Source organism: Bactrocera neohumeralis, chromosome 4 (genome assembly GCF_024586455.1).
Source record: "Bactrocera neohumeralis isolate Rockhampton chromosome 4, APGP_CSIRO_Bneo_wtdbg2-racon-allhic-juicebox.fasta_v2, whole genome shotgun sequence".
Classification (NCBI taxonomy): Eukaryota; Metazoa; Arthropoda; class Insecta; order Diptera; family Tephritidae; genus Bactrocera; species Bactrocera neohumeralis.
The window spans coordinates 84,752,347-84,777,734 of NC_065921.1; the positions used below are offsets into that span (position 1 = coordinate 84,752,347).

The 25,388-nt window shown below is 35.0% G+C and overlaps 4 protein-coding genes across 4 annotated transcripts; 1 reads left to right on the forward strand and 3 right to left on the reverse strand.

The window, feature by feature from the left end:
• Positions 1 to 882: 882 nt before the first annotated feature.
• Positions 883 to 25,246, reverse strand: LOC126755878 (uncharacterized). The gene is made up of 14 exons (XM_050468594.1): positions 24,892 to 25,246; positions 24,443 to 24,815; positions 24,106 to 24,354; positions 20,553 to 20,941; positions 19,708 to 19,903; positions 19,531 to 19,662; positions 19,237 to 19,456; positions 16,335 to 16,680; positions 15,367 to 15,739; positions 15,050 to 15,287; positions 10,868 to 10,935; positions 1,723 to 2,156; positions 1,286 to 1,658; positions 883 to 1,143 (listed from the first exon to the last, which is right to left on the reverse strand). The coding sequence occupies exons 1-14, from the start codon at positions 25,197 to 25,199 to the stop codon at positions 889 to 891; spliced, it is 3,954 nt and encodes a 1,317-aa protein (XP_050324551.1). The 5' UTR covers positions 25,200 to 25,246; the 3' UTR covers positions 883 to 888.
• LOC126754859 (aldehyde dehydrogenase, mitochondrial) lies at positions 4,303 to 14,059 on the forward strand. The gene is made up of 4 exons (XM_050467048.1): positions 4,303 to 4,635; positions 12,204 to 12,352; positions 12,418 to 12,514; positions 12,580 to 14,059. The coding sequence occupies exons 1-4, from the start codon at positions 4,501 to 4,503 to the stop codon at positions 13,771 to 13,773; spliced, it is 1,575 nt and encodes a 524-aa protein (XP_050323005.1). The 5' UTR covers positions 4,303 to 4,500; the 3' UTR covers positions 13,774 to 14,059.
• LOC126754867 (alpha-tocopherol transfer protein-like) lies at positions 14,929 to 16,751 on the reverse strand. The gene is made up of 3 exons (XM_050467066.1): positions 16,335 to 16,751; positions 15,367 to 15,739; positions 14,929 to 15,287 (listed from the first exon to the last, which is right to left on the reverse strand). The coding sequence occupies exons 1-3, from the start codon at positions 16,640 to 16,642 to the stop codon at positions 15,030 to 15,032; spliced, it is 939 nt and encodes a 312-aa protein (XP_050323023.1). The 5' UTR covers positions 16,643 to 16,751; the 3' UTR covers positions 14,929 to 15,029.
• Positions 19,008 to 20,988, reverse strand: LOC126754866 (alpha-tocopherol transfer protein-like). The gene is made up of 3 exons (XM_050467063.1): positions 20,553 to 20,988; positions 19,531 to 19,903; positions 19,008 to 19,456 (listed from the first exon to the last, which is right to left on the reverse strand). Exons 1-3 carry the CDS (start codon positions 20,858 to 20,860, stop codon positions 19,199 to 19,201), a joined length of 939 nt encoding a protein of 312 aa, XP_050323020.1. The 5' UTR covers positions 20,861 to 20,988; the 3' UTR covers positions 19,008 to 19,198.
• Positions 25,247 to 25,388: the final 142 nt, after the last annotated feature.

The window sequence follows — 25,388 nt, forward strand, 5'->3', positions numbered from 1 at the left end:
GATGCCTGAAATTAAAGCTCGCGATCTCGACGACATTTGGTTCCAACAAGACGGCGCCACTTTCTATCCTTCGCTTCAATCAATGGATTTCTTGAGAGAACAAGAAGGTAAGCAGATAATTTCACTTTTTGGGCCAGTCGATTGGCCAAGAAGATCATTTGATATCACACCGTTAGACTTTTTCCTGTAGGGATATATAATGTTTAAAGTATGTGCGGACAATCGAGCTTCGATTCAGGCCTTGGAGCAATCCATCACGCGTGTCATTCGCCAATTACCAGTGGAAATGACACCGCTTACACGATTATAGCCGAGTTAACAACAGCGCGCCAGGTGTTTCTTCTTTTCACAATGTGGCACCAATTGGAGATTCCAAGCGAAGCCAGGTCCTTCTCCACCTGGTCTTTCCAATGGCGAATATCGCATTCGAAGGAATGATGAGCTGTATGAGATATACATATAGTATTACGACATTCACATAGTTCAGCGAATTAAGAGACAGCGGCTGTGCTGGCTAGGTCATGTCGTACGTATGGACGAAAACACTCCCCAACTCTCGAACTGGATTATGACTTGGTAAAGTGTTATAGGAAATACAGAAAAAAACACACTCAAGTTGGCGTATTTCTTCTTTTATGGGTAAGGTTAGGTGATATGGGCGATCCCTGTGACTGAACTCATTTTATGCGTGTATAATGTTTATTTTAAAAATATGTTGGTTTTTCTTAAATTTTTTTGAAACATTTTGTATAAGGTTTCTCTCGAAGAAATGTTGATTTTTGTTAAAGTTTTTTGAAAAATTATCTTAACTTTATTTCTAATAAAAAATATTAAGTTTAAAATAATATTTATACTAATTCGATGAGTATTGTATTTCCTCTATTTTATTTAATCCACATTTAGCTTTCTAAACGAGCCATCAATACCGAATACCGCCCCCAAATTAGAGTCATCGTCAATGCGTAACTTTTCATCAACACCATAGTTCTGTTCATCCAGTAAATATTCACGGTAGTCTAAGACTAACTGCTCAGTTTTTGCCGCAACTTCCTCAATGCTACCATTTTCACCACCATAATCCTTTGGTAGATACTTGATGGGCACAGCTTCGCAAAGGGACTCGAATGTGCCGTGCACTTGAACCTGCAATAGAGAGAGACAGGTAAGTACATACATATAGAATATTTTATTATTGTATTTTATTGCATATCCTGCGAGTCCCCTAGGGACAGAGCTGTTAGGGTTGTATTACTATTCTTTTAAGTTTTCAATATTAACAACTCACCCTTTCGATCATCTTTGCTGGCAGCACTAACTTGATTGTGGCAAACAACTTCTCAAAGATCACACCTGTATTAAAGAAATGTGAATTTTTTATGCGCATCGGCATACCCTCTTCGACGTAGAAGCCGAAACGTTTCATTAGTGCTGGACTCAACTGTAACAAATGCGCCATGCTGAAATCCTCAAAATCGCCGATTTGCATGAAACCACCAATAATCATATTGTCATTACTGATAAGACTAATATCCTGTAGCAGGAAGCTTACGCGCAATAAATCCGTTAGATTGAATTCGTGTGGATTGCATTTACCGGGACGTATTAGCATTATGCATGGACCGTCCTCCATTAACGGCAGCGGTAAGTAGAGCGTAACACTTGAAGAATTTTTATTTTGTTTTATTATTTATTCATTTGGCAAAAAGCCGGTGGCTAGCTTACCCCAAACGTATAATGGCGCGCATACGTTGATCATCGACGAAATTGTGTTGATTCAGTTCTGGCAATGTTGCACGCAGTGTGTAGTACTGATCCAGTTTGCGTTTCGCCTTCTCCAAACTAAATTTGCAGCCGCGCAGAAAGTTGACTAGAAATTGATCACTTTGACGCGTCTTCAAGTGTGGCTGTTTGAGCAACCAAGCTCGGAGCGCTGCGATATCCGCCGCTAGATTTTCGGCCTTCTCATTCAACTCATTTAACGCCTTCTGCTGCAACGCTGGTGTTAGCGGGCGTATATCTAGTGACCTTTCAGACATATTCCAAATATTTATGATACTTTTTTGTTGTCTATACGTTAAAATGCTTCTGAGTTCTACGAGTATTGTCAGTATAACATTTAAACAGCTCCAATACGAATGAGATAGTGAAATTTTGTGCTGATTAGATAATTAATGTACACTTTAAACGTATTTAGCCTGCTTATAGATAAACTATGATATATAATATACAATTTTGTAATTAAATATATACATATGTATATATATGATGTGTATATAAGGAATTATACTTGTCTATAATCATATCAATTACCACCTGTTATTTGGGTATAGTAAAAAAATAATAATAATTAAACACGAATACATGTTTCTGAAGTAAAAGTGTTAGGCTTTATAAATCTCTCATTATTTTACTCTCTGAATTATTCATATGACTACTATGAAGTATGTACATACATATGTACATCGATAAATATTAAAGTACACATTGAGAATATTTATTGCTACCCACATTGATGTTGGGCGTGTTAATACAACTGTATCAATTAATTTATTATACTCTTGCAACATGTTGCTACAGAGTATAAGAGTTTTTTAAGAGAGCGAGATAGATATCTTCCTCTTTACTGGCGTAGCCAACGCTTACGCGGTTAGAACGAGATAGATAAAGGGTTATGTATATATATGTAAATGATTAGAATGAAGAGGCGAGAGGCCAGGTGACTTTCTGTCTGTTCCGTCCGTCCGTCCGTGCAAGCTGTAACTTGAGTAAAAATTGAGATATTTTGATGAAACTTGGTAAGCGCGTTTCTTGGCTAAAAAAATATTGAGTTTGTAGAAGGGTGTAATCGGACCACTACCACGCCCACAAAACGCCATTAACCGAAAACGTATAAAGTACCATAACTAAGCACTAAATTAGGATATACATACATATGTAGAACTCTAAGTGGGAACAAGTGATGGCTGTTGCAAGGGGCCCCTTTGGGCAGAAAATTTTGAAAAAGTAAGCGTGGTCCGCGCTCTAATAAGTTTAATGTACATACTTATGTCTTAGACCGCTTAAGCTACAACGACCAAAATCACCCTGTACAAATAGTATAAGAACCCTTACTGACAGTGTGAAAATGGATGAAATCAAAAGATAATACCGCTCACTCCCCTTATAACGGTACTGTTAAAAACTACTAAGAGCTCGATAAATCAATAACTAATTACGCCAGAGATATTAAATTGTGAAAATTGGACGATAGGCGTGTCACCGCCCACTTTGTGGTGAAATCACATATCTCGGGACTCGACCAACCGATTTCGACTAAATTTGGTAAGTAGCATTTTACTCATAATGCTATACCACAATGATAAAATGCGCAAAATCAGGCTACAACTACGCCTACTTTCCATATAACACAATTCTAAATTCCATTTGAAGCTTTCACTTTCAAGTATACGAATCAGGAAGCAATTAATATAACAGGACACAACTTTGCACTCATTTTTTATGACACCTTATGAACAAATCCAACCAAAACTGTTCAATCCCCGTGGTACCACATATGTGGACCCCAGTATCTACAGTTGCATCAGCATTAACAGCAACAACAATGTCAGCTTCGAAATCCAACGCAGAATAACTCTTGCCAACAAGTGTTGCATTCGATGGAACGATGAGCTGAATGAGATATACGACGCCAGTGACAAAGTTCTGCGAATTAGAAGAAGGAGAAGAATCACTGCAGCAAATAGGAAAAGTGTTGTTTCAACAAAAACGCATTTAAAGGTAAACTGATTGATCCGATTGAACTGAGCGGCTATACTTTAGAAGCCTATAACTGAAAAACTAATGAAAAAATTAAAAAAAAATTTTATGGTATTTTCAAAGATATGTATATGTATACATATGTACATACTTATGTATGTAGTGTATAAATGTACTTTTATAACTATTTAATTTGTATTTTGGTTAATTATTTAGCAGCAAGTAATTTCTAATTTAAAAATTTAAAGTATTTATTTAATCAATTCTAATTAATTTATATTTTCCGAACTTTTTAAATAGCAAATCAGCTGTAAAAGCGCTTTTAAGCTGCCATAAAAGCTTTTAACAAAAACTTTAAATAGTAACGGTTCGCATAAGCGTTCTCATTCACAAAAAAATGGAAAACCCGAACGCAAAGCTTCCGCTACAACTGTCCCCAGCTAACAGCTGTCGCCATTAGCTATCGTATCGTATAGAAATTTTTGCCTATCATCCTTCATTTACCCACCTCGTTGCGCGCAACCGGCCACAATAAACATAAAACATAAAGTACGAAACAGCTACACGACCAGCAGTTGGCAAAAGACATTCGAAGCAAACATACATAAGTGTGCTATCTCGTCAGAACGAAAGCGAACACACGAATAACCACTATAAATAATTGCAGTGTCACATAATAAAAATTAGTTTTGCTATATAGTTTTATTCATTTCAATCTCTAAAAGCGCAAAGTAACGATCAAGCATGTTACGTTTGTTGAGAAGTAATGCGCTGGTCTCTTCCGGTAAATCTTTAGTTGCCTCTTTGAATGGCAGCGCAGCCAAGTACTCCAGCCAAGTGCCAGATCCGCATTATAATCCAGAGATCCTCTATACGGGTGTAAGTACAGCTTAAGTATATTACTATTTTCTATAAATGTATACTTACATACATACATACAAATTTATAATGATGTGACGTATTTTGTTCCAATCATATTTATTTGTATATATACATACATATGTACATTGTTCGTTTATATTCGAGTGTTTAATTTATCTTATCCGCAAAATTTCCTGCCTCGCGTCTGTTATGAACATTTGAACATTGATTTATTTATTCTTTTTGTCACACGCGCCTCTGTTTGAAATATCATATAATTTTATTTTGCTCAAGGCGAATTGGCGCTAATAAAATTTTCTCAATTCCTCAATTCTTGTTAGTGTTCTTCGCAGGTTTTGCTGTTTTGCATTTTTTTATACATTCATCTCACTTACAGCTAGTGTATTTGTGTATGTGCTTTTATATAAACTAGAAATTCATACATACATATGTACATTGTATATGCCGGCAAGTAGGTAGTGTATGGGAGCCGGTCTCACAATTTTTTTTATATTTATTTTTGGTTGTTGTAGTTGTAGTTTATAATGTTTGCACTTTTGCGTTTTGAGTTTTTGCCAGTCACGTCAATTGTTAAATACACACGAGTGGGTTTTTGATCTATTCTGCGCTGTACATGCATGAAATCGAAACTAGCATTTTCTTTTCGAAAATTATATGGTAAGGAGTTTGAATTTCGTTTGTAGAGTAAGTAACGTTGTGTGTTATAGTACATAACTGTGATTAATATAAATGTTATATAATAAAAAATTAAAAGTTTGGCTCTATTAGTATTCAACAATAAAAAGCAGGAGCTAGTTCAAGTATTTAGAATGCAAATTCCAACAACAATTCAAGATTCAAAAAAATCTAAAGAATAATGAGATTTTCCAATAAAATTGCCAGTTTTTTGCTTCGATTATTAATTTTAGTTAATATTTTTTGAAATATATTTTTAAAAAGCAAAGCTTACATTATAATTTATATAAAAAATATGCATAAAAAAACACAATTAAAATTTTTTTTGTAAAATAAATGTTACCTATGTGTACTGCAACTAAATTTTTCCTACGGGGTTTTGTAGGATTTTTTTTTTTTTTAAATAGATGCAAACTTATGTACATATCGGCGTAAATGTCTAATTTTGCATATTAACCGACATTCAGGTAGTTTAGTAAACAAGTTTTCTAGACAAAGTGATACTTTGTATATTTGTACACAACAACCATACATACAAATTATATTATTGGAAAGAAATGCATGATAATATTACGATTTCTGCTCTCATCTAATTGCATACATAAGTATACATATTGGTAGTCGAAAAAGTCTTTTCGTATTGCTTATCAAACTTCTTCTTCTTCAACTTATTTTTTTATATTTATATTAATAAATAAATAAACAAATATGTACCATTTTGGTCGACCACTTTTTCCGATTATTCCGCTAGAGCCTTTTTTCCATCAGTGTAAAACTTTCATTAGTGGAAGTCAAAATTTCGAAATTCCCAGAACAGAAGCGAGCCAACCATTGTTGTACTACACGAACTAATACAGCATCGTCTTCGTAAGCTTCACATACTTCATTGGTGGCTTGCGTGGCATTCTCCCCTTTCTTAATACAAAAATTTCAAAATATAGCGAATTTCTTCATTATTTTCACTCATTTTTGAACAGCTGTAACTTTTTTACAACTGCCTCGAATTTAATTTTTTTTTTTTTTGATTAAATGAAGCTTAAAATTTCCAACTTTCCAACTTCATATGGTAGGACACATTGTGATTGGTAGCACTAGAGATATACGACTGCAACGACATCTATTGACAAAATACGAAAATACTTTTTCGACTACCAAATAAGTATATTCCACACAGAAGAGTCATGTTTATTGTTATTTAAAAATTTAATTGATTTGACTAATCATCTTGTCTTTTGTTGTTGCCTTAATTTAAATTATGTACGCATTTTTGCACATTCACAGTAGCTATTTATGTGAATATTGATTAATGCAACAACAAAAGTCGAGATGATTAGTCAAATCAATTTAAATTGCTAATAATCGCAGAAAAATCTATTGTTGTTAAATTATAAGCAAAAAAAATATTATTGGTGAGTTGCAAAACTTTGCTTATTACATGCGGTGCACACATAAATAAATACATACGGACATCCAAATAATAAAAAAAAAACATTAAAAAAATTAGCGTTATAAATAAAATGTGTTGCATTGTGACAATGAATTTTCGAAAATATGTGCCTGCTGATAAGTTTTTGTCTTCTTAGTAATCATTTAGTTATGAAAAGCAAAAACAAAAAACAAAACGAATAAGTCATGCTTAGCTGATAATGCTAAGCTTCAAGTTGGCGCTCAGCTTACAAAAGCTTAGACGGCAAACAGCGACTTAGCAGCAATTAAGTGATTGATGACTTTTAAAACAGCTGAGCGGTCGCAATAAAATTGAAATCAGTATGCAAATTTCTCTTGAAAACAAAAGCTAGCTTAATGTGTTGCACAATTGTTAATATTTTTTTTTTTTACATTCACTAGGTAAACTGGAGCAAAAGGAGTATTATTAAAAATGTTTGTTAAATAATTTTATTGAGTAGTTAAATAATTATGCTGCACTATTTCAAATGCGATTTGATTCTTTGCACTAATAATTCTATTAAAGTATGCCACCTTATGACTAAAAATTGCTTTAGTGCAACTAAAACTGTTCAAGCCACTGGGTACCGAATTTGCGGACCCCAGTATCTATAGTTGATTTTTGACCGAAAATATCGGGATATTCATATAGAATCCTTTCCTGACAACAGTAACTCTGTGTATCAAAAATGGTTTGAATCGGACTAATACTTCCCTGAGCACCCATATACGAGTACCTAATGTAAAGATTTTCGAACTTCCGTTGGTTTTTATACCGCATATATTGGCCAATATATGAGTTATGTAAATGAAAAGGAGAGAGCGTTTTTTACTCATAACAGTGCATCTTTGTGCCTCAAATAGCTAGAATTGGGCAAAAACTTGATCTAGTCCCCAATCCTATATAATTTATATCAAGATTTTTGAACATCCGGCTGACTTTACTCCATATGATTGGTGATTGTTTGCCCTAAAGAAACCCAGGGAACATTTTTTAGTATATGGCATGATAATAATTAATATTAGGTTCATACTACCCCAACTGCCATATTTGGTACTACATATTGGTAGTCGAAAAAGTCTTTTCGTAGCATCAGTGTAAATCGAAATTTCGAAATTTCCACAACGAAAGCGAGCGAACCGTTGTTGTGCTACACGAACTCCGTAAACTTCACAATTTTCATTGGTGGCTTGAGTGACATTCTTCCCTTTTTTATACAAACAGTAGTAGAACAGCTGCAACTTTTATTCAACTTCCCGAATTTAATTTTTCCAACACTATATGGTGTGACACAATTTTCCGACTTCCTTTTTTGTATTACATGCCATCTCTGAAAATTCTATAAAGCCTTACTTAAAAAGCCGAATATCTCGAGAAGTATTAATGATAGCGATTTTGACCTCGGACCTTTTTTCTAGCAAATAAAATTTCCTACAAGTTTGGCATGAACATTTTTTATATAGCTCTTGTCATTTACGAGATATATACAAGAAAATTAAAATTTCGTGGAAAAATCAGGTTTGGAGCCCCGTACTACCTCGCAGGTGTGAGTTTCGACTTTGTCGCAAGGGGCACTTTTGTAGAGTGTTCAATTCTGAGGAATATGTGTCTAAAGTCAAAGCGATGCCATAAAATGCTTGCGAGCTATAGAAATTTAAAGATAAAAAATCACGATTGTCGTGTATTTTCAATGGAAAATTTTTACATGCCGTGGTCCAGTCCTTTATGTTAATATTAAGGGCTCAAATTTTCAGGGAATTTTTTTAGGGTATTTCCAAGGAAATTTCATGATGGGAATGAAAAATATTAATAGTTAAAAAAACCCTAATGTATATATGTATGTATATATAAAATTGCTTAGAATCCCATCCTCTGTTTGACGTTTTACCCCTTAAGGTATTTCACTGGCGTTGATTCCTGCAAGTTGCTAGAGTGTAATATGTTCGGTTGCACCCCAACATAGGCCTTCCTTACGTGATTATTTATATTTTATTTTTTTTATAAGCTCATATTTTTTAATAACATAATTTCACTTTTTGTCAGTCGATACTTTCGATTTCGCCTTGTGACCAGCTGTTTAGCGCCGCGTCAAATGATTATATTTCTACTAAGAAATAAGTATTATTTTTCTTTTATTCAAAGGCTAAGTTACCGCAAAATCAAAATCAAAACAAAATTAGCTTTTAAATATGTGTATGTATGTATGTATGTACTAATGTAGATGCATAAATAGCATTTATAAAATCAGAAAATTTATCTAGATATTTTAAGCTTGTAGTGTCTTAGCACATATTTCCTGCGGAATTATCTTTTTTTTAGATTAGATTAGACATTTTCACATGTGCATAAAACTAATAACTAAATGTGATAATATTTGGCCAAAAAAGTTAGTTTCTATGTTTATTATTGGGAATTTCTTTCTAGTTTCCACCATAATTTATTATCGCCGGAAAGAATAAACGAATAAAATGAATTATACAGTTTAATTGATATGCTTATCTTTTAATGTATACTGATAAATTACATTATATAAATTCAATTACATACACCAAATAATATTGAATAATTGCTAACTACAACTGCTTTACATACATGTAAATGAATATCGGCAACAAATTCCTCGCTTAAGTAGATTATTAAAACTTTTAAACAACTAAATAAATAGAATTTTAACATAATACATATGTATGTATAAGCAAATGTGACAAAAATATTGTTAGGCATACATATGTGCTGCTGGTGCTTTGATAAGATTATAATATGTTTTCGCGATAAAATCTTAACAATGCTAATAAAAGTGTGGAAATTTTATGAATCTCATTTAGTAAATATAAAAATAAATCTTGCTACTTGAGTTCATTACCTGATAATATAAAATACATACATACATATGTTTAATTATAATGAATACATAGAACGCTAGGATTGTATTCTATCATTCACGATTTGCATTGACTATACTGTGATGGTTTCTCACGTCACAAGCAAAAGCTTTGTAGCGACTATATTTTTTGCAACCTATTGGCAAGGCTCTGTTAAACAAGTTCCACAATGTATGATCAGTTGTGGAAAAGCTACATATTTCGGAAGAGTAAAGCATTTGAACGAAAAAATACAATTTTAATTCTTCATCATTTGACTAAGATAGTTTTTTTTCGAAAAAGTCCATTGGTTATTTTGAATAAATAAATATGTCTTCCGGTCCCATATTATTACCAATCAGTACGCGATCAGTTGGTTTTACCATTCGTATTTTAATTCACAGAATTCGGTGTTTGTTAGGGAGTAAATACAAAGATTTCGATTGGTATGACCTGACAAATGCGTTGTACCGTGTTACGTTATTGAGATTGCATGTGAAAATAAATGAAGGTTTTAGACATTCGTTTATAAATCGCAATATTTCCGATCAGCCATATTTTCCTCCTTTTGAATTAATTCAATCAATTACATATTTTGGCGCAGACTTTGCTGTTATACATCGAATATTATCTGCCATTGGTTACGTGAAATATGGACCCGATTGCTTTGTGCCATTTTTGCCGCTTTTAAAAGATGAACAAAGGTGCGATCCTATCAATGTACGTTTCACTAACTTACGTGAAATTGTCACTACACTCGCTGATCCGGAAACTTCAGTAGAAATACGCAAGCATTTTTGGCAGCACAATCCAATACCAGGTGCTAAATGGAGCACGGCTGAGGTAGATGGAAAAGATGAATTCGTTGCCACTACTATTCTTTCTAATCCTAATGACATAATGCCAGACAAATACGTGCCAGATAAATACGACGTGACAGACAAAAACGACTTGGATAATTTGCGTGATGATATTTCTACAATACAAGGTATCATAGGTGAAATGGGGAGAAAGTACCCAAAGGAAATTGTGAAGGAAAGAGCTGATTATGAGTCATATGGATCAAGGGCTCAATTTGTATCGAGTGTAGCTAAACCCATGCGTTGTCCCTCTTACAATGCTAATATAAAAATACCTAAGGGCGAGCTTGATACATTTTGGTCACCAAGATGGTTAAAACAAAATGAAATTGATTTGGGCGTTTCTTGCTTGCTTGGTGAACATTCAGAAGCAATAAAGAACGAACGTTTAATGGCGATACGTTTTGAAGAGGTCGCAACTCAACATTTTCATCAATCTTATTGGCCTTTTCACCTATCGAATTTTTAAATACCGCAGAAGCATATTATTTATAAAAAATTCAGTTTTTATTTAATAAAAATATTTTGAATTCCACTATTTAAGTTTAAATAACCTGAATTTATTTAATTCATTTCATGTTTTTATATGTATATGTAGTTGCTTATATCTTCAATAAATAGTTTTGTATTCAAAAATATATTTGTGATTATTCATTACGAAAAATGTTTTTTTTTTTTGTATAAATTGACGGCCCCGCGAGACAGGTGGTAAAGTTCTCACTCCTTAAGTATTTGGCACGGTCAAGTTGGAATTAACGCCTTTGTTGTTATTGTTGCTGTAACGGCAGAATTCTGGCGAGTTGACTGACCGTCCCTGTCCCTGTCCCTGACCGGATAAAAAATACCGGACTGATCCGTTTACGAAAACCCCATTGTCGGGGGAACGGAATTAACGACCTACAAAATATTGTAGCTGAGCGTTTAGGTCCAAGGATCGTCCAATTTTTCTGAACATAGGATTAAAGACGGCACTCGACGAGATAATTTTCGGAGAATGCTCAATCAGTTCATATATCAATCAGTTTATGAGAACATAATTACATTATATAGAGTCCACAACATATTGTTTTTTTATAAATATACATAGTTCAACCTATAAATATCAGTAATAGAATATACATACAAACATACTATATGTTGTCTGGAATCAAACTTCTCCTCGCGTTGGTCAGCATAAAAGACGAAGAATTAATCTAAAATCAAAAAATCAAATTTAATCCTTCGATTAATCATGAACTCAGCCTATTTAGAAGAACTGTAAAAAGTTTCAATAAGATCGCTTTACAAGTTTCTGAGAAATAGTGACTCGACTTTGAAAACTATGTTTCGAGAAAAACACGATCAAAGATTGAATTCAATTCTATCTTCTACTTTTTTATTGCGATTGCCTTGAAACTTTCAAAACAAACAAAAACAAAAAAAAAACGATTTTTTGAAATTTCAAAACCTATGTAATCCGTTAGGTATATAATGAATAATAAAATAATAATAAAAAAAGGCAGTTTAATTATAAAAACCAGTAGCTCATATTTTGTATAAAGAATAACAACTGAGTTTTTTAAGCATATATTGACACCAGAGTTCGCTCATCTAAATCTCTTATAGCCAAGAGCTTTTGTAAAAACTCGCTTACTGCACTCGATTCGAATACATAATTAATTTGGCTTTAATCTTTTATTTAACATTCTTATTTTATCGTCTCTGCTAATTTACTCTTTCTAGCTTTTTATCAACAACGAATGGCATAAGAGCAAAAGTGGTAAAACATTCGGCTCCATAAATCCCACCACCGAACAGAATGTTGCTGAAATTCAGTGCGCCGGCAAGGAAGACGTTGACATCGCTGTACAGGCCGCTCGCACCGCTTTCAAGTTAGTTGAGCCAGCATACGTACACACATAAAATTTGAACTTTATAAAATCATTCATCATTGCAGAGTTGGTTCACCATGGCGGCACATGGATGCCTCCGAGCGTGGTGTACATTTGTATAAGTTAGCTGATTTAATGGAGCGCGATCGTGTGTATTTAGCGGTAAGTCCTATGGCGCAATTATAATTTTCTGATATAAGTACAAACAGCGCTTTTCTAACTCACAGAGTTTGGAAACATTGGACAATGGCAAGCCTTATGCTGTCGCCTATAATGTTGATGTGCCGGCGGCTATTAAGAACTTGCGCTATTTCGCCGGTTGGGCTGATAAGAATCACGGAAAGACCATACCTGTAGATGGTGATTACTTTGCTTACACACGTCACGAACCCGTTGGCGTGTGTGCACAAATTATACCATGGAATTTCCCCATTCTCATGATGGCTTGGAAATTGGGACCAGCACTTGCTACTGGCAATACCATTGTGTTAAAACCGGCAGAACAGACAAGTTTGTCTGCGCTCTATATTGCGCAATTGATCAAGGAAGCTGGTTTCCCAGAAGGTGTAGTGAATGTATTGCCAGGTTTTGGCGATGCTGGTGCTGCTCTAGCCAATCATCATGATGTCGATAAGGTTGCGTTCACCGGTTCCACTGAAGTTGGCAAACTGATACAGCAAGCTTCGGGTCGTAGCAATTTGAAACGTGTCACTTTGGAGTTGGGCGGCAAGAGTCCAAACATTGTTTTAGCTGATACCGATATGGACTATGCCGTAGAGACCTCACACTTTGGTCTTTTCTTCAATATGGGACAAACTTGTTGTGCTGGTTCGCGTACCTTTGTTGAAGATAAAATCTACGATGAGTTTGTTGAACGCAGCGCTGAACGTGCTAAAAAACGTACCGTTGGCAATCCATTTGAATTGCATGTCGAACAAGGACCACAAATCGATCAAGATCAACTGCATCGTATACTCGGCTTAATTGAACAGGGTAAAAACGAAGGCGCCAAATTGGTTGCTGGCGGAAGTCGCGCCTCTCACTTGCCTGGCTACTTTGTTGAGCCGACTGTATTCGCCGATGTGCACGATCACATGACAATTGCACGCGATGAAATCTTCGGACCCGTACAACAGCTCATTCGTTTCAAGTCTTTGGATGAGGTAATTGAACGTGCCAATAAATCTGATTATGGTTTGGCGGCGGCTGTCTTCACACGTGATATCGATAAGGCTAACTACATCGTGCAGGGCCTGCGCGCCGGTACCGTCTGGGTAAACACATACAACGCATTGATGGCACAAGCGCCCTTCGGTGGCTACAAGATGTCCGGTCATGGTCGTGAAAACGGTGAATATGCGTTACAAAACTATACCGAAGTGAAGAGTGTGATTATGAAGATCTCGCAAAAGAGCTCTTAAATGGTGATATAGAGAAAGTAAATTTCAACATTATCTTCTATGCTAATGCTGTCTGCTTATGTTATGTTATTTGTAATATTAGTGGAACACAACCGAAGTTTAATTAAAAGCGCACAGTTTTCTTACATTGTCATAGATTTCATAAATTCAATTTGCTTGCATATATTTAAGAAAAACAATATTATCTATGAGTTTTGGTAAATCTCTAAGCTGTTTCAGCATTACCTCACTACATACATACTACGTACATAATATGTTTCATATAAATAAAAAAAATGAAAATGTATCGTATATTTTATTGACGGAAAACTACTTTCATGATAAGATCGTAATGTGGTTCTGCCGTAAAACTCATTTTCGGTAACCCCTCGGAAAAAAGATGCTCCCTCGTTGGCAGGATAACTTCCTGCAGAATCATCTAAAGTGAAGGAAATATGTGTTTTAGTTAAAACCTTAACTTAGAGCTTGGACGAAGGAAAAAAAACTGAAAATTGGATTTTCATGGAGATCGGTTGAGTAGTTCTCGAGAAATCTCGCCAACCGACTTCAGTTTCGTGTAAAAAGCGTTTAAAGCCGGCGCCCTAGTTGTTTTTGTTGCTGTTGTAGCGGCAGAATTCTGCCGAATTGTTAGTCCTTGGCCAAGTAAAAATCCGGGTCCGTTCCGATTACGTAGACCCGACTGTCGTGGGAACGGCGCACTTACCTAGCTAACCTCGAGCACACAAGTTCTCAAGGCCGGATAAACTTGAAAATTTAGCACAATAAATATAGAGGTGTTGTGGAATTTTGATAAGACAGTAAAAATATAGATTTTTTGAAACCCGTAAACCCATGTAACCCCTTAAATAACCAACAGCATAGATTTTTCGTTAGGCTGAATTTCAAAAAGATTATTAATCTGTAGGAAAGTCGCTATCGCACAGTGGAAGCCTTTTTTAGAAATCTGACAAAATGGCGGAATTTTGACCAAAAGTATCGAATTTGGCCCTTTTTTCGAAAATTTTTCGTAGAAAAAATAGGAAGATTTCAAAATTTGAGAGAATGTTTATTACAGTGTATACTCACCGATGATACAAAAAAAAAAAACATTTTTTGAAAATTTCACGCTGACACGATCCCTTAAGGTATGTACCATACATTCTTTATCACCAACTATTTCCAAAATTAAAATAAAAATATTTTACTTTTATTAAGGTTTTTTATGATTTCCTAGCTTTAAGAGACTGAAGGGTAATCCTTATTTGCTTAGTAAAAGACTAGTCCAAATCTATTTTACGAAATGAACCTTCCATTCCAAATAAACTTTCATAATCCGGTTGCTTGCCAAGACGTAGATGCTCATTATTTCGATACTTGAGATCCTCTTTGAAATAATCACGGTGATCAAGAAATTGTTGGAATGTAGACTTCTCTAGTTCAACAAGACAACCATTTTCACCACCATATTGTTTGGGCATATATTTTTGTGGTATATGAGCATAGAGTGTCTCCAAATTGTTGCTATGCAGAAAAACCTGTTTTATTTATTGCAGAGTATATAAAAGCATTACATGTATAATTGTTATAATTTATAAAGATCTTTTGCATACTCACGCGTTCCCTCTGTTTGGATGAAATCATCGGCTTTATCATATTGTAGGGTTTCTCGAAACCCGCTGGTACATTAAAGAAATGTGCTGAGCTTTGACGCAATGGTAAGGCTTTCTCGGCAAAATCTATGACGCTCTTTACAATAGGCGGTGTATATTGTACAAAATGTGCAGCGTCTAGTTGGGCAACGTCTATCAGATTAATAAAACCATTCACCACTATAGTGTCATCACCGCGCATAACTAGCTCCTGTTGTGCATACGTTATGGGCGTTATATCTTTGAGTTTATATTTGTCAACTGGATAAATACCAAAACGGCCGAATACAATGCGTGGTCCAGTCTCATTTAGTGGTATGGGCAATATTAATCCCGCACTGTATGAAAAAAATATACATATATAGTTTCAAATTAACCATAGGTTTAAGAAATGGGCTGTTGTTTTGTTAATGGACTTGTGGGATAGTTGTGGTTGATATAGGGAGGGTTTGAGGAGCGATACAAAGGTATGGTTAGTGTCATGCTTCAATTTTGTATATATTGCAGTGATTACTAGATAATTTCCTCTTATCTCAAACACGTATCGAAGAATCGTATACAAAATCGAGCTCTTCAACTGATCGAGCTGTCGTTGTCGGAAATCTCTCTTTCTGTTTCTGGAATACTAGCTTCAAACAGACGCTTTTGAGTGTATATCCGACGAAAATTAATCGAAATATTTTATTTGTTTTCAAAGGGCATGTTGACATTTTTTATGCTTTTTACGATGCATTCAATGGAACGCGGTAATCATTTATATCTTTAATTTTATTGAATCCCACTTATATGAACTTTGACGAAAGTAATTACGAGCGTCATATTTATTTATTACTGACGACTTCATTTCCACATATCTGTGTCGTATGTATTTTATAAATTTTAATTTAAATCGGCTATTATTAAGCCGAGAAAAATAACAAGTCTAATATTTACCCATATTTTACAAGATCTTGTAAATGCGGCACATCTGGATTTTGTATTGTATAGTATTCCGGATATTTAGTTTTTAATGTATAGAACCAATCCAATTTCGACTTTGCCTTCTCTAAACTGAATTTGCAGCCGCGTAGAAATGCCACCAGCAATTGATCATCGAGTCGCACATTTAAATGTGGCTCCTTTATGGCCCAATCCTTTAAGGCCTCCAGATCTTCTGCCAACCGCTCAGGCCTCTCATTCAACTCTTTGATAGCCACCTCTTGTAGGTGTTCTGGTAACGGACGTATATTTGGTGGTGCCATTATTGAAGATATGCCAGTGGTTAGTGTTGTGTCAATTACTTCCGTTGATTGTAGGATACTGTTGTGCGCTTTTTGCGACAACTAAACTGTACTGACATGCAAAAGCCCTCAATATACTCTAATCTATAAAGCATTTCCTATTTATTTATAAAGAAAAGCTTAACTTTGAACCTACAGCATTCAAAGATCATCGTTTGACTACTCAATATACATATATTAGACGATTATTATACTTAAAAAAAAGTGTATGCGAGTATAAAAAAGTAGCTATTTTTCATACTCGGGCATATTAGTGCCACTATGGTATTATATCTTTGTTCATGTATATTGTACATTATTGGATTGGTTTATTTTCAATAAATTATAGGCCATTCATTAAAATTTATTTGATGACAGACTTATAAGTCACATAGAACGTGACGCTGAAAATATGAAATGAATAAACCCTTTACTGCAGTTAGCGTTCTACTAGATCAGAGATCAAATAACTAAAAACTAAATAATGCCGTAGAGACCTCACACTTCGTTTTTTTCTTCAGTAAGGGACAAACTTCTTATGCTGGTTCGCGTACCTTTGTTGAAGATGATATCTATGATGAGTTTGTTGAACGCAGTGTTTAGCGTTTTAAGAAGCGTATCGTCAGTAAACCCTTTAAATTGCATGTCGAACACGTACCACAAATCGATCAAGATCAACTACATCGTATACTCGGCTGGATACTCCTGGCTTCTTTGTTGAGCCGACTGTATTCGCATTAATGACACAAGCGCCTTTCGGTAGCTACAAGATGTCTGCTCAAAGTCGTGAAAATGGTGAATATGCGTTACAAAACTACACCGAGTGATTATCAAGATTTTTGCGATAACTTAAGTGGTAAAATAAGAAAAAAACATTAAATTTCGTGAAGGGTCCCTTACGAATAAAGAAGTTTATCACTTCTGTATTTGATTTTGATCGATCAGCTATGTCCCACAGTGGTCCGATATCCGCGTTTCCGATAAATAAGCAGCTTTTTGGGGAAAAAGTGCAAACTTTCAGATTGATATTTCAAACACGGAAGGACTAGTTCATGTATACCTGTTTACAAACGGGCAGACAGATGGTTATGGCAGTTATGTACTTATATTTTCTGACTTTTCTATCTGGGTGTTGTTTACAGTAACTTTAAATATACATCTTGGTTAAAAAAAATGAAATTAAATCGTGAGATGATGATCGATGAGAATCGCCTCAGCAATAGTGCATTTTTGGCGCTGAAGCTCCATCAAGTACCAGTGATTATCGATGGTATGATGAATTCAATCGTGGTCGTAGATTGTAGACAAATTTCATAAAGGTCTAAATCAGTTATTGTTTTGGGAATCGACTGAAAACTGCATTTTAGAGCACTCAAAATATCGATTCGATGAGTCATCCCTTGACCAAATGATTTCTTTTTATACCTGTACGTAAAAAATAAGCTAAGAACTCAACATTTTTCGACACCAGAAAAGATGGTTGATGATTTTACAAGCATCTGTTTTAGAGATATCACAATCAGAGTGGCAAAAGTGCTTCGACCATTGTTCCAACGCATACAAAAGTGTATGGATCTTAGGGGTTACATGGATTTCCTCGAATAAAAAGCAGTATTTTTCAAGAATTTTTTCTTAAATAAAAAAATAAATATTTTATACGAATTTTTTATTGTTACGAACATACACTTAAAAAAAAAAAAATTTTGACATTTTTGGAAAAAAAATTTCAACCATTTCCGGTGACCTCTCGGAAAAAAGAGAGCCAGCGTTGGCAGGATAACTCCTTGCAGGATCATTTTAAGTGAAAAAATATGTGTTTTAGTTAAGAGCTTAACTTAGAACTTGGACGAAGAAAAAATTGAAAATTGGATTTTTGGCAGATATTAAAAAAAAAAAAATGAAAATTTCAGTGAAAATTTCGCGACATCTTTTTTCAAATAGTAGTAATCGAAAAAACGAACTATGTCCAAGTCTTTAAGAATTGTATCTTAAAGACCTGTGTAAAATTTCATGAAGATCGGTTGAATAGTTCTCGATAAATCTTGCCAACCGACTGCAAAAACACAGTTTCGAGAAAAAACTTTTAAAGACGGCGCACTTAGCCTAGCTAGCCTCGAGCGCACAAGTTCTCAAAGCTGTATCTCCGAAACTATTACTCGAATCAATTTCAAAATTTAGGACAATATTCCAGAGGTATTGTAGAATTTAATAAGATAATAAAAAAATTTTCAAAGCCGTAAACCCATATAACCACTTAAAGGAGAATATTTTTAAAAACTTTAAAGCGATTTGCGAAAATCAATAGTTTTTGTTTTCTAATCTTGTTCAGAGTATTAATATTAAAAGATTTAGTGTTGTTGTACATAATGTTCCACCTTATTGTTTAAAAGCATATATATACATATGTACATTATTTATTATTATCTCTTCCCAATTTAAAATCGAACAAACCCTTTTGTTATTATTAATGTTTTCTTTTTTTTTTTTAATTTGTAAGCCTAAAAAATACCCTTCGGTCCTTATTAGTTTAGTAAAAGACTAGTCCACATCGATTTTACGAAATGAACCTTCCATACCAAATAAACTTTCATAGTCCGGTTGCTGACCAACACGTAGCTCCTCATTATTACGATATTTGACATCCTCTTTGAAATAATCACGGTGATCAAGAAATAGTTGGAATGTGGACTTCTCTAGTTCATCGATGCAACCATTTTCACCACCAAAATCTTTGGGCAGATATTTTTGTGGTATAAGAGCATAGATTGTTTCCAAATTGTTGCCATGCAGAAAAATCTGTTTTATTTTTGGTGGGGTAAGAAAAAGCAATTGTACATGTTGTTCATTGCAATGATATTTTGCATACTCACGCGATTCCGCTGTTTTTCTGTCAACGTAGGCTTTATCATATTGTAGAGCTTTTCGAAACTCGCTGGTACATTAATGAAATGTGTTGCGTTTAGACGGATTGGAGCGGCATTCGCGAGAAAGGCTACCATTTTCTTTAACAAATGCGGTGTAAATTGAGCAAAATGTGCAGCGTTTACCTTGCCAACGTCGATCAGATTAAGAAAACCATTCACCACTGCAGTGTCATCTAAGCGTATTTCTAGCTCAAAGTTTGCAAATGCGGTAGCCAATAAGTCTTTAAGTTTATATTTGTCAATCGGATAAATACCAAAACGGCTGAATACAATGCGTGGTCCAGTCTCATTTAATGGTATAGGCAATGCTAATCCCACGCTGTAAGAGCAAAAATATATATGTACATTTGAAAATAACCGTAGGCTTAAAAAATGTACTGTTATCATGTCTATGGACTTGAGTGATAGTTGTGATTGATACAGGGAGGGTTTGATGAGCGGTACAAAGAGACGGTTGATCTGGTGATCAATAGATTTGAGGGCGTTTATAAACACGAGTCGAAGATGTTGATAATGTTGTCTTCACATGCATACGATGTATCTACATATATGCATATGTGGTCGGAACTATAATGTTAAAAATCCCTCTTGCTGTTTCTGGAAGTCACAGTCACAGTAGCTTCAAACAGACATCTTCGAGAATATTTCCGACGGAAATCAATTGGCATATATTATTTGTTTTGATTTGGTATTCTGAGACTTTTTTACGCTTCTTTCGCAGTGCGAAGCGCGTTAATTATACTTATTTTTCATTGTTTTTGAATTCCATTCAAAAGCGCTTTGAAGTAAGGAATTACGAAGGTCAACACGAGTGATCACTTAAGCTTAAGAAGTTTAAGTGCAAGTAAAAACAAATGCATATATTACTAACGACTTCATTTGCACATATCTATGTCGTAAGTTTTTTATGAATTCTAATTTAAATTCGCTATTATTAATTCATGAAAATTTATAAGTCTAACATTTACCCATATTTTACAAGATCTTGTATATGCGGCACATCCGGATCTTGTAATGTGTAGTAATCCGGATATTTAGTTTTTAATGTATAGTACCAATCCAATTTCGACTTTGCCTTCTCTAAACTGAACTTGCAGCCGCGTAGAAATGCCACCAGCAATTGATCATCGAGTCGCACATTTAAATGTGGCTGCTTTATAGCCCAATCCTTTAACGCCTCCAGATCTTCTGCCAACCGCTCAGGCCTCTCATTCAACTCTTTGATAGCCACCTCTTGTAGGTGTTCTGGTAACGGACGTATATTTGGTGGTGCCATTATTGAAGATATGCCAGTGGTTAGTGTTGTGTCAATTATGTCCGTTGATTGTAGGATACTGTTGTGCGCTTTTTGCGACAACTAAACTGTACTGACATGCAAAAGCCCTCAATATACTCAAATCTAGAATGCATTTCGTATTTATTTATAAAGAAAAGCTTAACTTTGAACCTGCCACATTCAATGATCATCGTTTGACAACTCAATATACTTTAGAAGATTATTACACTTTCAAAAAAAAGTGCATGTGTGTGTAAAAAATAGCTATTTTTAATACTCGAGTATATTAGTGCCACTTTGGTATTCTTACTTTGTTCACAAATAGCGCACATTAGAATCATCTTGCTTATTTTAGAGATTTTTAGGTATATAAAGTTTATAAATAATATAAAGTTTATAATAAAGTATATAAATAAGCAATACAGCGTGATTAATAAAAAATATCTTAAATAAAATAGATTGCTAAGGACGCGTATTTTATGGCCATTCCAAGCTCTTTGATTTGCTTTAAGCTCAAGACGTCAATCTCAGAGTTTTTTAAAATGCTTCCGTACCAAATTTCCGTTATAGATGAATTCGGGCCGTTTATCACTTAAACCCTTGGTGTTTTCAACACACTCAATAGGCGAGCAACGGAGCTTGCTATCTGCTATTCGTGAAAGGAAATGAGTGTAATTATTTTACAAATAGCATATACAAAATTATGCATACGTGCACTTTGTTTGCTGATTTGTAAGGTTTTCTGCGAATTCCTTTATAAAACAAACTAAGAAATAAAGTAAATGCAAATCTGGTTCACATATATTATATATAAATGATCAGCAAATTAAGAGGCAAAGCTTCTACTTATTTTTATACGAGCGCGTTCCGATAGGTATTTAGCCTCACCGTCCAATGGCGCTACAAAATAAATATACAATCGATTAGTACATTCACGTTGAAGGCTATTGACGAAACTTGTAGACACTATTGGACAATAACGATCAAGGAATAGTGAAAATAGGACGTAGCACCCATTCCGACCCATAGTAACGGGTTTTTCCAGTAAGAGCGATACAAAATTATTTATTCCTGTGAAAGTACATTCGATGTGATTATGTGTGGAACTCGATTTCTTTTGCATGGCCACCACTGACGCTGAACCCAATTTTCGACGGTTTTTAAGCATAAATCAGTCGATACCGTTGCAATTTCACGGCTCATCAATCGTCGCTGGCTTGTTGGCATAGACAATAGACTTGACATAGCCCCACAGGAAATAGTATGACGGCGTCAATTAGCATGACCGAGGCGGTCGTGAGATAACACGTTCACCAAATTTTTTTTTTCAATAAATCAATTGTGACATTCGCTATGTGGCTTGTAGCCCGTCCTGTTGAAATAACATATTATCTGAGTCCATATTATCAAATACCGGCCAAAAATATTCGGTTATCATTGAGTGGTAGCGATTCCCATTCACACTAACGTGTCGGTCTTGATCATCACGGAAGAAGTACAGAACAATTACGCCGCCGGCCCATAAACCGCACTAAATCGTAATTTTTTCGGGATGCAATGATGACTTATGGAGCACGTACTTCACTTGTTGTCTGACCAATAACGCATACTTTATTTATTGACGAAGCCATTCAGCCACAAATAAGCCCCATCGCTGAAGATAATTTTTTCGATGAAAATCCGGTTCATTTTCAAGTTACTGCTCAGCCCAATTTACGAACATACGACAATTCTGGTGGTCAAACGGCTTCAATTCTTGAATTAGGCCACGATCTTTTCGCAAAATTCGCCACAACGACGTCATAGAGATGCCCAACACTTGAGAACGATGTGTGAGAGACTTTGTGTTTTCCTCAATTGATGCGCTACCGACAGCAATATTCTCGACACTACGGGTATTTCTTTGTCTCACGGGCACGGGAACATTTTGTATTGTGAATGTGGATTCAATTTTTTTCACTAGACGCTCAATTCTTGATCTGACTGGACGATTATGACGATTAGTCGTAGCTCTCTTAAAGTCGAGGCAACTGACTCCGAAGTTCGGAAGTAAAATTTAAAAATTTCGACTCGTTGTTGGATCGTATATCTTTCTATGATGTAATTGCAAACCTTACTGAAGAGAAATTTCAAAAGAGCGGGAAAAATATGGCGACGTTTGGTGTCGCAAAAAAAAAAAAAAAACCGTTATATACATATTACAGATGGTTTAAAGAAATCGGGACTGCGTAAATTGTATTGAATTAATTATTTTCAAAATAAGTAATTATCGTACTGTCCTCGTAAGAAGTTTAGCAACATTTGTGTTTCGTTTACATTAAAAAAATCCGCAATACACTTTTCATTTCAACGTTAATAATGAAACACACAATGCAAAAACAAAATAAATATTTGCTTGTAATGAAAAAGTGTGGTAATATGGATTCTTAAGTATGTAACTCTCTAATTTTAATAACATCCTGAGCAGAAGTGCCATGAATATATTTCACACGCTATAAAATTAAAATTTTATAGTGGTTTTGAAAAGCTGCATGTAAAGTAAAACTTTAGTGCGCATATTACAGTTTCGATTACTATATTTTTGTGAATTTGTTACTCCAAAGTATTTGGTTATGGGTAGTCGAAAAAGTCTTTTCGTATTTCTAAACAAACTTAAACTTATTTTTTTATATTTATGCTAATATATAAATCAGCAAAAATGTGCCATTTTGGTCGAACACTTTTTGTCATTTTTCCGCTAGAGACACTGTAAAACTTTCATCAGTGTAAATTGAAATTTCGAAATTTCCCGAACGAAAGCCAACGAACCATTGCTGTGCTACACGAACTGATACAGCAAAGTCTCTGTAAACTTTACAAATTTCATTAGTGGCTTGCGTGGCATTCTTCCCTTTTTTCTACAAGAATTTCAAAAGTTCAAATTCTCAAATTTTCACTCATATTTGAACAGCTGTAACTTTTCAACTTCTCCCAAATTTTATTATTTTTTTAAATTAAATTAAGCTTAAAATTTCAGCTTTCCAACACTATATGGCATGACACAATATTGGTAGCACTGGAGATCTACGACTGCAACGACATCTATTGACAAAATACGAAAAGACTTTTTCGACTACCCAATATTTTCCTTTATTTTATAAAAAAAAAACAAAAAATATGTCGTCTAAAACAGATTTTGAATGTTATATAATTTACATATTTGCGTTTAATAGTGAAAAAGGTTCGTGCAATAAAATCTAGTCCACCTCAAGTTTTCTGAACGAACCCTCCACACCGAACAAACTTTCAAAATCGATGGGTTTGCCCGAGCGCAAGCTTTCATCAGTGCCGTAATTCTTATTTTCCTTAAAATATGCGCGATAGTCATCCAACTGTTTATTCGTGTAGTTGATAATCTCTGCTATCGTGCCATTATTGCCGCCATATTCCACGGGTAGATAAGACAGTGGCACATGTTCGTAAAATCTATCCAACTTTTCGGCATGCACTGAAATCTATAAGACACATATGTATGTATATTCTTTTTATTGCTTGACATTAATAAAAAACAATGCTGCGCCTTCGATGATTTTAAAAACTTACTCTATTCTGTTGTTTTTTGCTCATGAAGGGACGCATTGCATTGAAAACGGTTTCAAAGCCACTGGGTATATGTATGAAATGCTGTTGCTGCGGTCGTAAAGGCACCGCCTCCTCGGCGTGTACGGACATTTTCTTCATATTGCTTGGCGTCATCTGCATAACATGTCCAGTCGTACAATCTTCTATATCAACAATCGATATCATACCCGATATAATGGCGTGGTCATCCTCGCGTATTATGATTTCTTGCAAATGACTTGCGGCGCGTATGAAATGTTCAATCGTGTATTTGTCGGCTGGCAGTGCACCCTGACGTATGAGTATAATGCGTGCGCCATGCTCGTGCAATGGTTTAGGCAACAACAATATTATGCTAGTAAGCATAGAAATTCACGTAAATGTATTTAATTTTCTTCACAGAAATGCAATTGATTCGTTTAATTTCTCACCCAGCATTAATAATTGTACGAACCATTGCGTCATCAGCATCGTAGGCGCCGAAGAAATCCGGATATTTGGTGCGCAACGTATAGTATTTATCAATTTTACCCTTCGCCTTTTCCAAACTGAATTTGCAGCCACGCAGAAAAGAGAGCAAAAATTGATCATCGTCACGCGCGCGCAAATGTGGCTGCTGCTTGATCCAGGTGCGTAGCGCTGCAATATCGTCGCCAATATGTGCGGGCACCTCATTCAGCTGCTCGTTGGCGATTTTCTGCAATTCTGCACTAATTCTGCGTATATTAAGTTCTGCCATTGTGAGAGCAGAGTATGTAAAATCTTTAAACTGTTCTATAATGCACTCGAAAGCCAACTAGTATGGAAATCTTGTCGTACACAAGCAAAATCGTTTAGATATTTTATCAATAACAACTCGGTATAATATCGGTTTATTGATTAGATCCCGAAATGATAAGAATTCGCGATAGATTGTTCATTTTATAAT